Below are 17,394 nucleotides of genomic sequence, written 5' to 3'. Positions count from 1 at the left end.
TGGGATGCAGAGCCTGGGTGAAGAGGAGACAGGATGGGGACAGGAACAGATTGGAGGGAATGACTAGAAGAGTCTGTGCTCACTAGAGAACGCTCCCCATTCCCAAGCGTGGAATGGATCAGTCTTACCATTCCTCTACTATAAGAAAATATCTGTTAACTGGCAAAGCATCCCATTCCCCCTAGTGCTGGCCTCTCAGAGGATAACAACCTACTACTGCTATTAGTTACTCCATTAGCTCAAGTGTAGAGATCTGCGTGGTGATTCTAAAGGTCCCAACATTGCTAATGACCCATGGGGGAGCCAATGTGAAGCCACATGATGAAATTTATTTTTTTTATATTAGTAAATTACACACACATACAAACTATGATAAAAACATAATTGAGGTTGCAAAGTCAAGCACTCAAAAGATAGGAAATGTCAGAATTAAGTTTGCCCATCGAACCTCAATTTGACCTCCTTGTGTGTATGCATTATGCCAGTGTTTTCCCAGTGTTTACCTGCCACATCCACAGGTTCGGCCGATCGTGGCTCCCTCGGCCAGCGCCGCTTCCCGCAGCCCCCATTGGCCTGCAGCAGCGAACCGCAGCCAGTGGGAGCCACGATCGGCCGAACCTGCGGACGTGGCAGGTAAGCAAACCGGCCCGGTCCACCAGGGGCTTTCCCTGAACAAGCGGCATCCTAAGTTTGGGAAACATTGCATTATGAGATACTTTAAAATAATCTGGACAAACTGGAGAAATGGTTGAAATACATAGGATAAAATTCAATAAGGACAAATCCAAAGTATGACACTTAGGAAGGAATACTCAATTGCACAAATACAAAATTGTAAATGACTGCCTAGGAAGGAGTACTGCAGAAAATAATCTGGGGGTTATAGTGAATCACAAACTAAATATGAATCAACAATGCAATACTGTTGCAAAAAACCATCATTCTGGGATGTATTAGCAGGACAGTTGTAAGCAACACACAAGAAGTAAGTCTTCCACTCTACTCAGCTCTGATAAGGTCTCAACTGGAGTACTATGTCCAGTTCTGGGACATCATAGTTTGGGAAAAATGTGGACAAGTTGGAGAAAGTCCAGAGGAGAGCAACAAAAATGATTAAAAGTATAGAAAGCATGACCTGCATGGAAAGATTGAAAAAGCTGGGTTTGTTTAGTCTGGAGAAGAGAAGATTGAGGGGGGCCATAATAGTCTTCAAATACATAAAGTGTTGTTATAAAGAACAGAGTGATAAATTGTACTCCTTATCCACTGAGGACAGGACAAGAAGTAATGGGCTTAAATTGTAGTATGGAAGATTTAGGTTGGACATCAGGAAAAACTTCCCAATTGTAAGGATTGTTAAGCACTGGAACAAATTACCAAGGGAGGTTGTGGAATCTCCATCATTGGAGATTTTTAAGAGCAGGTTAGACAAACATGTCAGGGATGGTCTAGATAATACTTAGTCTTGCCTCAGGGAAGGCTTCCAGTCCTACATTTCTATGATTCTGTGGTTTATTTGTCAACAAAGAATGAAAACAACATTATTGCTGAGTTTCCCTCCACACTCCCCAGAGACCAAATATGGGAACTCAATAGTTTAAAAAGAGAAAGAAAATAAGCATAAGCATTTTAAAAAATATTCTGATTTCTTCAATCTTCCCCTCCCTTTTATGCTGCTTGTCTTCTCAGAACGCAACCTCTACAGGACAAGGTTATGTCTTCCTGTGTTGGAACAGCAATCCAAACTGGGGCCTCAGGATACTACTGCAATATTAATATTAAACAATGTTGTCACCAAGACTCTAGCAGGCAAAACCAACCCTGCATTCCAAATAGTCTGCAAATGCTGTTTCAAAGGAGACAGTTTTAAACTGCCTTCAGAAATCTAATTCTTAAACACCGTAGTGTTAAGACAACTATGCACGACTGTCATCACATTTCATGGTAAGCTGTCAACAATGCAACCACCCACTGGTACATTACGTAGGTCAAAGAGAGCTTCATCACACTCTCAAAAAGAAGACTGGAGGGACTTGATAACAGTCTTCGAATATGTTAAGAGCTATTATAAGGAGGACAGTGATCAATTGTTCTCCATGTCCGCTGAAGGTAGGAAAAGAAGTAATGGGCTTACTCAGCAGCAAGGTAAATATTAAGATAAGCTTTCTAACTATAAACTCTGGAACAGGCTTCCAAAGGAGGCTGTGGAATCCCCATCACTGGAGGTTTTTAAGAATAAGTTGGACAAACACCTGTTCAGGATGGTCTAGATTTGTTGGTTCCTGCATCAGTGCAGAGGGCTGAACTTAATGACCTCTCAAGGTCCCTTCCAGTCCTTCATTTCTACGATTCTCTGACTCAATGACCTGCTATGCTATCTAGTCCTAGCTAATTTATACCCCATCATTTTATATGTATAGTTGGGATTATGTTTTCCAATGTGCATTACTTTGCATTTATCAACATAGAATTTCATCTGCCATTTTGTTGCCCAGTCACCCAGTTTTGTGAGATCCTTTTGTAGTTCTTCACAGTCTGCCTGGGACTTAACTATCTTAAGCCATGAAGTTTGAAGACAATCAAAAGAATAATGTCATTGTAGGGTGTCCAGACTATTGGGCCAACTAAATTCTCTATTCATCTAAAAAGAAACTGATATTATTGTATCTTTTGCCACTAGTGTCAGCACAGATAACGCACGGCAACTCATCCAAATATACAATATAACAATATGAATGTATACTAGATCCCTACGGAAACTATTAAGTACAGTGGTACTGAGTACAGCTGTGTGAACAACCAATTTTTTTGGCTTTCTGGCGGTTGCAAAAAACCCCAAACTACTTTTGGGTAAACCCAAAACTGAAATTGTTTGAAATTTTGAGCAAATCCAAGAGTCGAAACGTTTTTGTTTTGGGTCAAACTAAATGTTTTGTTCAGATTTGGGGCATCTTTAAACCATTTTTAAATAAAAGCAAGGAACTGATTTACAAAGGGATTTAGGTGCCATTCAAAAAATTCTGGTGGTGGTGTCACTACACCTCCCTGCCATGCCTAACAGCCCAATAGTTAGGGATGTGGGAAACCCAGGCTTAAGTCCCTTCACTGGAGCAGGGATTTGAAGCCAGGTGAGTGCCCTAGCCACCAAGCTATTGGTTATTCTGAGTTGGGAATCTCTCCATCTTTCCTGCTGAAGCTGTTCCACTTTGTATAAATAATATTTATTGGGCTAGTGAATGAGAATGACTCTCTATTTATACATTCTCATTCACTAGCCCAATAAATATTATTTATACAAAGTGGAACATCTTCAACCGGAGAGATGAAGACCTATCCCAGAAAAGCCAATAGCCTGGTGGTTAAGGTACTCACTGGGGTTCAAGTCCCTGCTCCAGACTAGAGATTTGAACCAGAATCTCCCCCATCCAAAGTGAGTGACCTAAGCATTTGGCCACTAAGGGGGCACCAGCACCACCATCACCTCCTCTGTTTTGTAAAATGGTGCCTAAGTCCCCTTGTGCATCTAGCATGAAAAATCAAAATGTTTCATTTTTGAAAATGTCAAAATGAAGCATTCTGACACTTTTTTTCAACTGAAACAATTTGCCAAAATTAATAAGAATTTGAGAAACATTTTGGACAACCGAAATCTGTATTTTTCAGAAAAATAAATTGGCTGAAAAATGTCACCCAGCTCTAGTACGCAGCTTTTTGCCCCCTCCCACAAATATAGGTATAAAGTAGAGTTTCCTTGTGACAAAACAAGGTATCTCTTCAATGCAGCAGTTATGGAGGCCCTGCCACCTATGTGGGAGGGATCCACTCCACTTCTAGTGGGAAACAGCTTAGCAATTGGCTCTTCTTTATTCCATGCTGGGAGCAGCTGTGGCAAGATCCTCCTTACCCCTTTCCTCACAAGCTGCATGCAACTTTTCTTCTTCCCCTGCACTCAATTAGAGCAGAGAAGGAGAGGATTTCTTTGGAATGAACTTAATATTTACCTGGTAAGCAATGGATTACTGGTTTACAGGAAGATTAATCCAGTGGAACCCACACAGAGCTTGTCTTTTCTACAAACTTTTATTGTCTTCGAAAACTGAAGAGTAGTGTTAGCTAACTCAGTGCTGATCACAACTCTGCAGTCCAAGGACAATTCAGACACTGTATAATGCCCATGTTTGCCTTTGTCTACCTGTATAATGTCCATGTTTGCTTGTTAGCTCGCTGGAATCTTCACATTCATGTTCTAATACAAGACTGCATAGTGATGACAAAGCAGAGTGAAGCTTTATTATAGAAGTAGTGATAGTCAAATGAAATTAAATGGCTTGGAGTCTCTACTACCACAGATTTCACTGTATGTAAGTTCTACAGTAGTCATAATCCTATACAGACTTTGTATATTATTACAATTACATAATATTAAATAACAGTGAACATTTTCTGTGTTTTTTATTCTTTTGAAATAATTAAATTAATGCTCTGAAGTTGTGTTTCAACTATATATTCCCTAAAGAGACAATGCTGGATAGTTGGAGCCAGGGAAGAATTTTCCTTAACCCTTCTGAGTCATACCTCACTTCATGCTCATTATTTTCCCTAAGGCACACAGTGTACACAGCTAACCTGCCATTTTCAAGGCTGTAAGTAGTTTCACCAAAGGCAGTATACCGGATAGACATAAGACCATTCAGGTACACAAAGGATGAAATTTCACTAATTCTTTCATCCCCAAGGCTGTTTAGCTCATCAACTCATCTACAACTTAATACCTTCTTGCAGTACTAAAGAAATGCTTACCAATTTGCAAAATGTCAAACAGCTACTTAAATGAGTACAAAATAAAAACTATACATTTTCACTTTTTTTAAAAGTTCTGGGTGTTTTGGAAGGTAGTGCCAGTGCAGATCACAAGGGAAGATAAATCTTATTAACTACTATATTTCCCCTTTTGTCTGATGCTATCTCCACATTCCATCATTTCAATCCTTTGAAATTCCTTTGTTCTCCCTGAGATCACTACTTCCAGGGGAAATCTGGCATTGGATCTAAAGGGAACTCCACAACTAAAGTTTCCCTGAAGATCAAACATACAGGTAAATTATTTCTCCTCCCACCCACTTTCCATTGCCCACAATATTTAAAAAAAGAAATTTTCGTAAGTGCTAACAAGATTGCATTTCCTGTAGCATGAAAATGTGAGCTCTCGGATTCCATTATGCATGGAATTTAAAAATGGTTTCAGCATTTGACCATCTATAACATTTTGGCAAAAAGGAAGCATTTCAGAATAGAGATGGACATTTTCTTGATGTTTATATTTAGGAAGTGTATAGCTATCAGAGTGTACACATAAAAACGTATTTATTCCCCACCTAACATCCACTTGAGACTGTCCTTCACCTACCAATGAATGCAGAGTCCCTTGTAATTTAATTTATGTGTTTTCTAATTAACATATTGTACTTTTTTAAAATTTACGGACCATCATTCATTGTCAATCCAGGAATCCACAACCATATCAAAAAAGTAGAAAATTACCAGAAAAGAGGCACAATACTCTGATGTGGAAAATATAGATCGAACTGTCTTAATAAGCACATTAAAATAAGAACTTTGTACTTATTTACAGATTTTTACAAAATGTAACGTGAACAGAAAATGAATCCAGACAAAACCTTTTTCATTTAAACTTTCTCCGAATTCTACAACTCTGTGCTAGCATACGAGAACCATAAAGGGAAACTAACTAGAAACAAGACTGAAACTAGCCAGTTTTACGTTCACTGTCCAAAGTGAATGTCATGGTTTGCTGAATCAGGTCTAAAAAGTGTCCCTTAATTCTAGGTTTGGTGCCAGAACTTGTCCATTTTCCTCTGTGGATTTCTAGTTCACAGCACTCACTGAAGGAGATGCTTATAATATGAGAAGTTCTCCCAACAATGGCATGTATTAATTTATAATATTTTCCCAAGATCCTTTATCAAGTTTCAGTTGTAGGTCAAATAATTTATGCTTCAGAAAGATAATCTCTGCATTTAAAATTTATTGTTCTTTCTGAGGTTGGTTCTCATTAGCGCTCATCATTTTCATTGCTCATGAAATACATCTTCACTGGCTGCACTATTCCTGCTCAATAGCAAGGATTTCTCCATGCTGACTCGATCTAGCAGAGTTACAATTATGAATCATCTGACTGAGACATAAGTTATGATCCTCAATGACCACTAATGAAGGTTTCCTAGCCGTTAAAATATCAAAGTAGTATATATTAGAACACTTCACCACATAAGATAGACTTCCAGTGTTGCACTTCTCATATATTTATTGTGTACTGTAAATTACATCATAGGCTGCCTCCAACACTGACAACCTTGTACCCCTGAGCTAAAACACCAGGTTTTAATAACCACTTCTGACAATCTTTTGATCACTGGGGGCAGATGAAAGGCAATGCCGTCTGCTGCAGGCAGTCTGTTCAGTCAAAACAAAGGAAATTTCAGAGTGAGACAGAGATGCATCAGGTGTTAATCTCAGACGAACAATGCAGAAGGCAAACTGATTGGCTGGCTGTCCTCATTTCAAGCTACAAAATGCTAAGTGACGGGAACTGGCCTCACCCAAAATGCATGCAGGAAAGAATAGCACTACAGTTCTCATTAAATACTTTGCTTTAGAAACATGTAACTTTGAAGATTTCTCTGAACTAAATCAGAACATTTATTCAACTATTTGGTTTCATACAGCAGATTCAGGGGGAAAAACCCAGTATTTATTTTCTTTTGTAAAATGATATTTCTACTGAAATACTGTTGTGAAATAGAAGAAGGAGTACTTGTGGCACCTTAGAGACTAATAAATGTATTTGAGCATAAGCTTTCGTGTGCTAAAACCCACTTCATCGGATGCATGCAGTGGAAAATACAGCAGGAAGATGTATATGTGTGTGTGTCACACACACACACAGAGAACATGAAAAAATGGGTGTTGCCATACCCACTATAACAAGAGTGATCAGTTAAGGTGAGCTATTATCAGCAGGAGAAAATAAACCTTTTGTAGTGATAATCAGGATGGCCCATTTCCAACAGTTGACAAGAAGGTGTGAGTAACAGTATGGGGGAAAAAATAAAATACTACAACAAAAAACCCTCCAAAAACAGACTCCGACGAGAAACTGCTGAATTGGAATTAATTTGCAAACTGTACACCACTAAATTAGGCTTGAATAAAGACTGGGAGTGGATGGGAAAGTAAAACAATTTCCCCATGCTTATTTTTCCCCCTGCTGTTACTCACACCTTCTTGTCAACTGTTGGAAATGGGCCATCCTGATCATCACTACAAAAGGTTTCTTTTTAATCCTGCTGATAATAGCTCACCCTAACTGATCACTCTCCTTATAGTGGATATGGCAATACCCACTTTTTCATGTTCTCTGTGTGCGTGTATATATATATATAATCTTCCTACTGTATTTTCCACTGCATGCATCCGATGAAGTGGGTTTTAGCCCATGAAAGCTTATGCTCAAATACATTTGTTAGTCTCTAAGGTGCCACAAGTACTCCTTGTTCTTTTTGCTGACACAGACTAACACGGCTACCACTCTGAAACCTGTTGTGAAATATAGCCTCCCAAGAGAAGCATTGGAGTCATGGGGGTCCCAGGATATCAGAGAGACAAGGTGGGAGAGTAAACGATATTACCTCACCCACCTTGTCTCCCAAGAGAAGTGGCAGAAACCCATGACTTGAGACTTTTTAAAAGTATATTGGACAGAACTCTTGAAAAAATATACTGCAGGGAACAATTCTGCACTGACTGGTGAAGGACTGGATGGTGTAATAAGTATTTTGCTTCCCCATTAGAAAATGTTTGTAATTCTAATATGATGATTTATATTATTCTCATAGTGCTCCAAAATGCATACTAGGTATTTTCAGACATATAAGAAAACAGGTCCTTGCTATGAAAAAAGTTTTATCTAAATAGACAACATAAGTGAAGCGTGTCCGGGGTAAAAGCTACCACAAGTTTTCATTCCTGTTTTTCTCCACTTCTCTCTCTTTTTTATTTTTACACTATTTTTCCCATTTGGGGGCTGTTTTAGAGTTTTGCTATTTGTCTTTTTAGTTGTCCAACTTATGCAATCAAAGTGTTAATTTATTTGTAACCTATGACTTTTTATTTAACCCTTGTCTGTTTTCTTCGTGTATTTTAACTTTTACCTAGCTATTCACTGATTTGACCCCTTAAAAATTTTTTTTCTTCTTTGTATAGTTGCTCAGAAGTTACTTCTAATAGACTAATGAATGCTATAAACTAAAGTTCCAGTCCTGTAAGTCATTCCTCACGGGCAGACCCTTGCACAAAGCAACTTGCAGGGTCAGGGCCTAAAGGCCTGACACAGCAAACCTTTATACATATGAGAAGAGTTCTTATTTATGTGAATAGTCTCACTCTGTTCTATGGAAATTCACATGAATAAGATTGTGAACATGAAAATAAAAAACAAATAAAAAAATACCTACGTTGTAAATAAAAACCCTAACAAAATGCAAACCTGTCACATGCCACCCATTTCAAAGAAGCATTTGGGGGTCCTCTTTTTGCTAATGTTTCAAGCATCTCTTTCTGGGGATAAACAGTGTTTCAAATATTTAAAATATGAAGAAAGAAGAAGGAAGAGGAAGAAAACGACGACGACGACCTGTTACAATTTGACAGACCTGAAACAAAGTTTGGAGTTGTTAAACCAGAGATGCCATACACCTTCACTGTGGTATGAGACATGCAGCCAACTGTCTGCCTCTTTCTGAACAGAACAGGTATCCAGTATAACTACAATTCCTGATGTTTCTTATTTCTACTATTTAAAAAATGAGTTACGTTTTTGTAACTGGCTAATTAATCCAATGCTGTTATGCCTGATACATCTTTCAGAGTAACAGCTGTATTAGTCTGTATTTGCAAAAAGAAAAGGAGTACTTGTGGCACCTTAGAGACTAACCAATTTATCTGAGCATAAGCTTTCGTGAGCTACAGCTCACTTCATCGGATGCATACTGTGGAAAGTACAGGAGACGGTTTTACACACACAAACCATGAAAAAATGGGTGATCATCACTATAAAAGGTTTTCTCTCCCCCCACCCCACTCTCCTGCTGGTAATAGTTTACATAAGCTTATGCTCAAATAAATTGGTTAGTCTCTAAGGTGCCACAAGTACTCCTTTTCTTTTTGCTGATACATCTTGGAGACCAATGAATCACATTCTTTCTTTCATAGCATCTCTTTTAGCATTGAAATCACCTGTTGCTGCTTTCTGTTTGTTTCATGATTTTTACATCGTACTGAATCTTGTTACGAGGCCTTATGTGGCAAAACATGATGCAGAAATTTACAAAAATCAGTTTGCCATTGTTGAATATAAAAAACACAAATACAATTTTAGTTATAAGCTAGGGACGCATCAACTAGAAGTAACGGAGGAGGAAAAGGACCTTGGAGTATTGGTTGATCATAGGATGACTATGAGCTGCCAATGTGATATGGCTGTGAAAAAAGCTAATGTCATCTTGGGATGCATCAGGAGAGGTATTTCCAGTAGGGATAAGGAGGTTTTAGTACCGTTATATAAGGCACTGGTGAGACCTCACCTGGAATACTGTGTGCAGTTCTGGTCTCCCATGTTTAAGAAGGATGAATTCAAACTGGAACAGGTACAGAGAAGGGCTACTAGGATGATCCGAGGAATGGAAAACTTGTCTTATGAAAGGAGACTCAGGGAGCTTGGCTTGTTTAGCCTAACTAAAAGAAGGTTGAGGGGAGATATGATTGCTCTCTATAAATATATCAGAGGGATAAATACCAGAGAGGGAGAGGAATTATTTAAACTCAGTACCAATGTGGACACAAGAACAAATGGATATAAACTGGCCACTAGGAAATTTAGATTAGAAATTAGACGAAGGTTTCTAACCATCAGAGGAGTGAAGTTTTGGAATAGCCTTCCGAGGGAAGTAGTGGGGGCAAAAGATCTATCTTGCTTTAAGATTAAACTCGGTAAGTTTATGGAGGAGATGGTATGATGGGATAACATGGTTTTGGTAATTAAATATTCATGGTAAATAGGCCCAATGGCCTGTGATGGGTTTTTAGATGGGGTAAGATCCAAGTTACCCGGGAAAGAATTTTCTGTAGTATCTGGCTGATGAATCTTGCCCATATGCTCAGGGTTTAGCTGATCGCCATATTTGGGGTCGGGAAGGAATTTTCCTCCAGGGCAGATTGGAAGGCCCTGGAGGTTTTTCGCCTTCCTCTGTAGCATGGGGCACGGGTCACTTGCTGGAGGATTCTCTGCTCCTTGAGGTCTTCAAACTACAATCTGAGGACTTCAATAGCACAGATATAGGTGTGAGGTCTTTTTTAGGAGTGGTGGGTGAAATTCTGTGGCCTGCATTGTGCAGGAGGTCAGACTAGATGATCATAATGGTCCCTTCTGACCTAAATATCTATGAATCTATAATATCTATGAACATAGGCGCTGGTGCTGGGGGTGCGGCCGCAACCCCTGGCTTCAAGTGGTTTTCATCAGATCCAGGGTTTACAGTTTGGTTCAATGGTTCACAACACCCCCAACTATACAAATTGTTCCAGTGCCCCATACATAAATAGGATGAAGCCAGCTGATATTCTTTTACCATTTTAGTATTAACTATTTTGGAGGGTCTCCTTACCAGTCAGTCTCTATGATGGGCATTCCTGATTAATCAGTGAAATAGAAAAACAGTTGTAAAATGATGACTCTACCAGCTTTCTACAGTGAGAATTAGCACCTACTGCAGGAAATAGAAGCATGATGTGTACGAGAAACAGAGTAATATAAAACCTTACCATGCCTCAGTTTCCCCTTCTGTAAAAGGGGCATAATATTTTCCTGTTTCGAAGGGGATTTGTAAGGATTCATTAACATTTGTATAATGCTTTGAATGCTCTTCAAGACAAGGTATTCCAGAAGTACAAACTATTACACATCATGAAGACTTTGAATTCCTTCTGATGATGGAAAAAACAGTAAAGAACAAATTTACAGGGACAGTCTATCTAGGTTTCTACATGGCACTCATCACTGTAGTATCCAAACACCTAACACACATCTACGAACTTTTCCTCACAATACCCCTGTGAGCTAGGGCCATTTTACAGATGGGGAACTGAAATAGAGACAGATTATGTGACTTATACAAGGTCACACAAGGGCGTGTGTGAGCTGACAACTGAACCCAAATCCTGAGTCCCAAGCCACTACTTCAATCACAAGACTATCCTTCCTCTGCTTTAAGGCTAGGCTTTTAAGAGATCATTATTGTCAAGTGATGTTGATGTTATATTAAGAACAAAAATTAGCAAGTCTTTTATAGTAGCCAGCTGTCAAAAAACACAAACATTGCAGCTACTAAATACCAGTGCCCATCAGATCATAACCCTGAAGGGATAGCAATGCTAACTGCTCTTAGATTTGTTCTTTTCCCCTGCGTTAAAGAATTTGCTTTATTTCTAATTGCTTTATAACTTTAGCTGAGATATTCAATTCCACCTGTTTCCTTTTCAAGGTACTATCAGTAAAATCCACGCACAGCATTTTATCCTTCAGTTACTAAATTCAAACTGTTTTAAAACATCCTGCTTTCATCTTTACAACCCTCTTTCCTACTTTTAAACCATGCTACGGTTTTAGAAGAATGTACTTGACTTATAAAATGTGCATGTGATTCTTTTAACATTTTCATGCCTTGTATTGTGTTGTAAACATCTCTTCATGTTTTATCTGCTCCGCCATAAATCAGACTAACATCTCAGAAGCCTCACAAATGACAATTTTTCTACATAAAATAAATCTGAGAGACTCTAATACTAAAAATCTGGCTTTCAGCTTTCACAAGATCAGAGAAAAAGGCCTACAAAGCAAAAAGTGGGATATTCAGCTAAATTAAAAACAACAAAGAAAAAAAGTGACAGTGTGATAAAGTTAGTAAAATATGGGAACAAATAAATGAACATTTCAGTCCTGACTAGGCTGACAATACGCCAACATTCTGCTAATTCCCAGGCGCTCCTCCCCGCCTTTTGTTTTGTTCTGTTTGTTTCTATAGAATGATGTTTTGAGAAAACACCTTCGGTGTTCACATCAGCATGTAGAATTCTGTGGACACTTAACTGGACATTATGTAGCCTCAGGGAAGTCACTGCCTCCCTCAGTATTTCAGTTCCCCCAACTGTAACAGGCAGGAGAACATCTACGCACAGCACAAACATGGGTGAAGATTAATGTTTGATAAAGCATTCTGAATATGTAAAAGCATTATAGAAAGTGATATATTAGAAATCATTGTGTTTGTTTTATTTAAATTGAATATGCAGTGTTTAAGAGACCGATTTCTAAATACCACTTATTTTGTGTATTGTAACTGCAAGCAATAAGACTGGCTCATGCTGAGTTTTTCAGGCTTCCATGGTTGGCTTACATATCACAAGCTCTGTCTTTAAAACTAGAAATGAAATGTCACGCTCTGTTCCTGGGTAGTTAGGTTAAGATTTTTTTTCTATTATTATGATTAAAAACATTGCACAACATGGTGTTCTTTCATTCTGAAGTGATCCATGGAGAGCACCTGAAGACAAGAATTCTAAATTATTCCAGTACCGGAAAAGAGAGGGGGCACTCAAACAAACAGAGTGGAGGAAAGCAGTTTGAACAGGTGGGAGTGAAAAGCAGTGACATGTTGTAGTACACTACCAAAGGGGTGAAAGATATAGTGCAGTGTTGTATGATGTGGAAGAAAACGAGGACCACTGGGTTAGAATGCCACTAAAATGCTAGATTAGGTGAGACATACAACTCTGAAGTACTGTGATATTGAAAAGTGATGCAGAGACAGAACAACTGGTAAGGGACAAGAGAGACACTAAGTGTTCTGCACCTTTCTGCAGCAGTTTGCTATTTTATAGTCCATGGCACCATGCTCAGTTCTTCAGACCACTGCACATTCTACAGAACTATACAAATTTTCCCAGTATTTACCTGGACCAGCAACTCTCCTGATAACATTTTCCACAATTCTTTGATAGACTGTTTCTATAAAACTTGTGCCTAACAGAAAACATTCCAAAATATTTCTCTAGACATTTTATACAAATAAATCACACACTTTTTAGGATGACTTTCTAGATCACTCATTGCACATTTTCCCCAACGTTATCCCAACCTCAAAGATAATTTAGCGATATTTTCCAAAATATTTTGAACTCCATAACATTTTTAATACTATTTTTCCAGGACTGTGAAACATTTTATACTCTGCTTCTTCTATTGTACCTAAAAGGCACAATCAATTTAACAGAATTGTCATAGAAGACATTTGATTATTTTTACTTACACCAGAAAATTCAGTTACAGTTTACCCCTTGTGATGGAAAACTAATTTATAAGTACATACCTTTCTTCAGCTAGGTCTATAAATAATGGAAATTGCAGTGTTGACACCTCATGCAGTATTTGGTGTTTTTCTTAAAGCCCCAGCTACTTGAGTCAAGTGATTACTTGAGAATCTCAGTTTTCATTATTAAAAAAGGTTTCTAGCCCTCACATGGTTGCTGGGAAGTTTGAAAATGTGACCCCTAAAGGTTCAAATCAAGAAAGAAAATAAAAAACTCAAAATTTATTACTTTAAAAAAAAAAACCTCATGATTTTTAAAGCCGGCCTTATTTACTGCACACTATTGAAAACCTCCTATGAAGATAGAATTATAAATTTCCAAATGGGCTCAGAGCTTCTGCAAATCAGATAGCACAGTCTCAAGTCAGGTACCCAGAAATGAGGAACATGATTAGTGACCTCCTCTGAAAAGTTTGGTTTAAGTGGCTTGCCCAGCATCATAAAAGAAATCTGGCAGAGGCAGGGATAAAATCCAGCTCTCCAAGGCAGTATTCAACTGCCTTAACCACAGTACTATCCTTCCTCTTCCTCCCCTGCCTCATTCACTATACACCTTCCAACTTCTGTTACAAATAAGTCTGAGGTCGTACAACCAACAGTCTCCACTATGTAACCCTGATTCATCCCCAGAGCAGGTCCATTCTCTGCACCAGGAATGACAGAAAATATACCCACCCCCACCCCAAAAAAAGAGGCCAGAAGCACCACGAGAAGAAAAAGAGAGACACTAAAGAACTGTCCCACTGCTCAGTGTCAGGTAATGCGACTGATGCATGGACAGGGTATTAATGACACAGAAACGGCACCTGGGATGGGACAGATTGTACAGAACTTCCAGATCTTACCACTGACATCAGGATCAAACAATATTCAAAATGTTAATCATAGATCTAAAATGAAAATAAGCTAAGATCAGAAATTTAACTGCAGCAACATCACTACAAGTCTTTAGTCAGAACATTCCCACTAGTAGATTCTCTCCCCAGTGAAATCTGGAAAACAAAGCAGAGCCATACAGTATTTAAAATCAGTTATCACAATCTAGAAGAAAATGGGGGCACAAAACACAGTTTGCTTCCTTTACATACTTTTTCAAGTATGTTTGTATGTGTATTTTCCAAAAAGAGCAACCTGAAGACACAGAAATTTCATCATGTGGAACCATATTGACTCCCCCATAGTCATCATCAGGGTCAGAACCTTTAGATCCACCACACAGACTTGTGCCACTTGAACAGAATAACCGATAACAGTCATAGGTTGTCATCCTCTATGTGAATCAGCATTAAAGAGGGATAAGACACTCACTTTGCCAGTGGATTTCACAGCTATTCACTGATACCAGACGAATGCTGAGACTCAGGAAACCTGGAGTCTGTTCCGAGTTCTCAGAGGAATGTGCCCTAGTGATTACATACCCCCGTGTCCTTGTCCGCACTCAAGCCTGACCCCCTTCTGCCCCTCCAGCCTGTCATTGACACTGTGCCTCTCCTGTTCACCTGCCTCCCCACAGTTCTTTGTCTCTACTGAGCATGTGTGATCTTAGCTTTTCAGAGGCTCATAGCGTTGCCAGATGTGGACAGATTTTCATAGGGATGGCAAAAGGCACATCCCAGATAGGCATCACCCCCTCCCCCACCAAATTTCAAGTCCCTGCTCCAAAGGATGGAGGCACCAGAGCTTCTCAATGAGTGCAACAATTCAACATGGACAAAACAACACATTTTCCCCAAACTTCATTATGAGAAACAGCTGGTTCATTTGAGCGGATACTAAAAAGTTAGCCTGAGGCAGATGCCCAGCATGAAAAATGTCAGACCAAATGGTTAAAGACTGACAAAGTTACAAACAGTTTAAAAAGGATCTTATATTACAAAGTGTCAGGCAACCTTACCTATCGGCATCACTAGCTGCACCACCAATAATACAGTGAGGAAGCTGGAATGTAATGGAGACCACAATTTTTAGATGGCCTCAAGTATCATCATATTTGGCCCACTGTAAATTCTGCCCCAGAGAAACACCCGTCAGAACTTATGAACTTGCTGGCAGGCATCTAGAGGTGCCCTCTTTAGCCTCTCAATCACAGTAAAGTTTTATTACACATCTTGGTTCAGGCTTCCTTCTCAGAAGCCGCCAGTCCTTCCTCTGACAAACTTGGTCTCAATGCTACCGTCTCCAGTCTCAACTCTCTCAACAGTCCTCGCCCATCTGCTGCAATCTGAACCAACAATCCATGATGCTAGCAGCCAAATGGGCCTTTACAGAACATAGATGTTAAATCTCAGTCTCATGCATAGGTTTGACTTCCTGCCATCCCATACACAGAATACCATTAGCTCGCCACATTACCAAATCTTCTCCACACAAACCTTCTGAGGTTCAACAAGAGGGGGGGAAAAACTATAGTAAAAAAAATGATCCACTGTTGTACAATGTCCTGAATTACAGCTATTTCCCTGACTTTGTAATAAACTTTATTCAGGAAAGCAAAGGAATAAAAAGTAGCTGCCCTCAGAGCTTTGGACTCCAAAGTATACTATGGCATTCTTACCATCCTCAGCTATTCCAAGTGTTTGCAAATACCTTCTAAAAAGGCTAGTTTTGAGAAAAAACATTAATAAGGAATGTCTATAAACTGAAAGCTGTGAAATCAACCCCTGGTGCATACAGAACCATTTTCTGAAACATTTACCGGAATCTTAAAAAAGGCAGATTAACAAACAGCCTTCAAACAAAATTTCAATTCTCTTTTTAGCCCTACAGCATTCAGTTCAAAATGGAAACTAAACCTGCTGTCAATCCATTTCAGCTGTTTCTGTTAGGGTACAAACTGAATTCTGAATATAGGCAAAGCTACAAAAGTATGGGATATAAAAGAAGAAGAAGAAGAAGAAGAAGAAGAAAGGAAGGCTGGTGGGACATCTTCAAAACTGCATTGCATCAACACAGAGGAAGTTTCAGGCACTTAAGCTTGTTTAAGAGACAACTTTCCTATTCAGCTCTATACTTATTTTGTACAAGTTATGTACATTGTAAGAGAGAAAAGTACTTTGTATAAAAGTATGGTTTTAATAAGAGTTCTTATGTACTGTGTAAGAGCTTTCATCTGAAGATCTCAAAACAAACAGATTCCATAGGTTACCCAATCCTGAGTCCACTGAAAAAAATAGCAAAACTCCCACTGACTTCAGTAGAAGCAGGATTGGGGCTTAAATGATTTGATACAGCTCACACAGTAAGACAATGGCAGAATTAAGGATATAGCCCAGAAGTCCCAATTCCCATACTCCAACCACTATGCAATTCCACCGCACATCATTCAGTGGTACACTTTTTATACTACCAAAACTAACAATACTGCCTTGAGGTTTGGAAATGTTGTCAGCTCATTTTTGAGTATGCCAACTACTTTTGGGATCTACATTTTTGATTATTGGTACATAAACATATACACAGTTCTGTAGTGCAACTTCTAGGTGTTCATAACTCATACCGAATACACAGCTCCCCTCATAACACCATATTCACCTAAAGTCCATGGAAATACTTCTGGAGCTAAGACAACATCACTTTACAGTACAAGCTAAAAGATGATGGGCTCACCTGATTGATGGAGTTGGCTGCACAAGAAGCAAGTCCAGTTCCAATGGAGGTAAGCAGGAAACAAGTTAGATCAAAAGGGACCGGAGCCATAGCAAACCCAGCAGATGCGGTACTCGCAACCAGAGCTGCAACACAAACACACACAGTATGTTTTACTACCACGGCTCCAACAATAAGTCATTTCTCCTGTATGTACGTAACCATTACAGATCCATTTTACAGAACACTGTAAGAACTCCACAAGTCTACTTCTGACATTAATTATTTGCATCACAGTAATGCTTAC

General features: G+C 39.0%; 1 protein-coding gene across 5 annotated transcripts in view; it reads right to left on the bottom strand.

Moving 5' to 3' along the window:
• The window catches only part of COX10 (cytochrome c oxidase assembly factor heme A:farnesyltransferase COX10), a 156,011-nt gene that overhangs the window by 120,659 nt on the left and 17,958 nt on the right, over window positions 1-17,394 (bottom strand). For all 5 annotated transcript variants that reach the window (XM_084648220.1, XM_084648221.1, XM_084648222.1 and 2 more), the window contains one exon: window positions 17,109-17,233. In XM_084648220.1, the coding sequence (XP_084504346.1) occupies window positions 17,109-17,233 (125 nt within the window). The remainder of the gene's footprint in view (window positions 1-17,108; window positions 17,234-17,394) is intronic.

This window comes from Lepidochelys olivacea (assembly GCF_965140295.1).
Source record: "Lepidochelys olivacea isolate rLepOli2 genome assembly, chromosome: 14".
Lineage (NCBI taxonomy): Eukaryota > Metazoa > Chordata > Testudines > Cheloniidae > Lepidochelys > Lepidochelys olivacea.
This window is presented reverse-complemented; position numbering and strand designations above follow the sequence as displayed.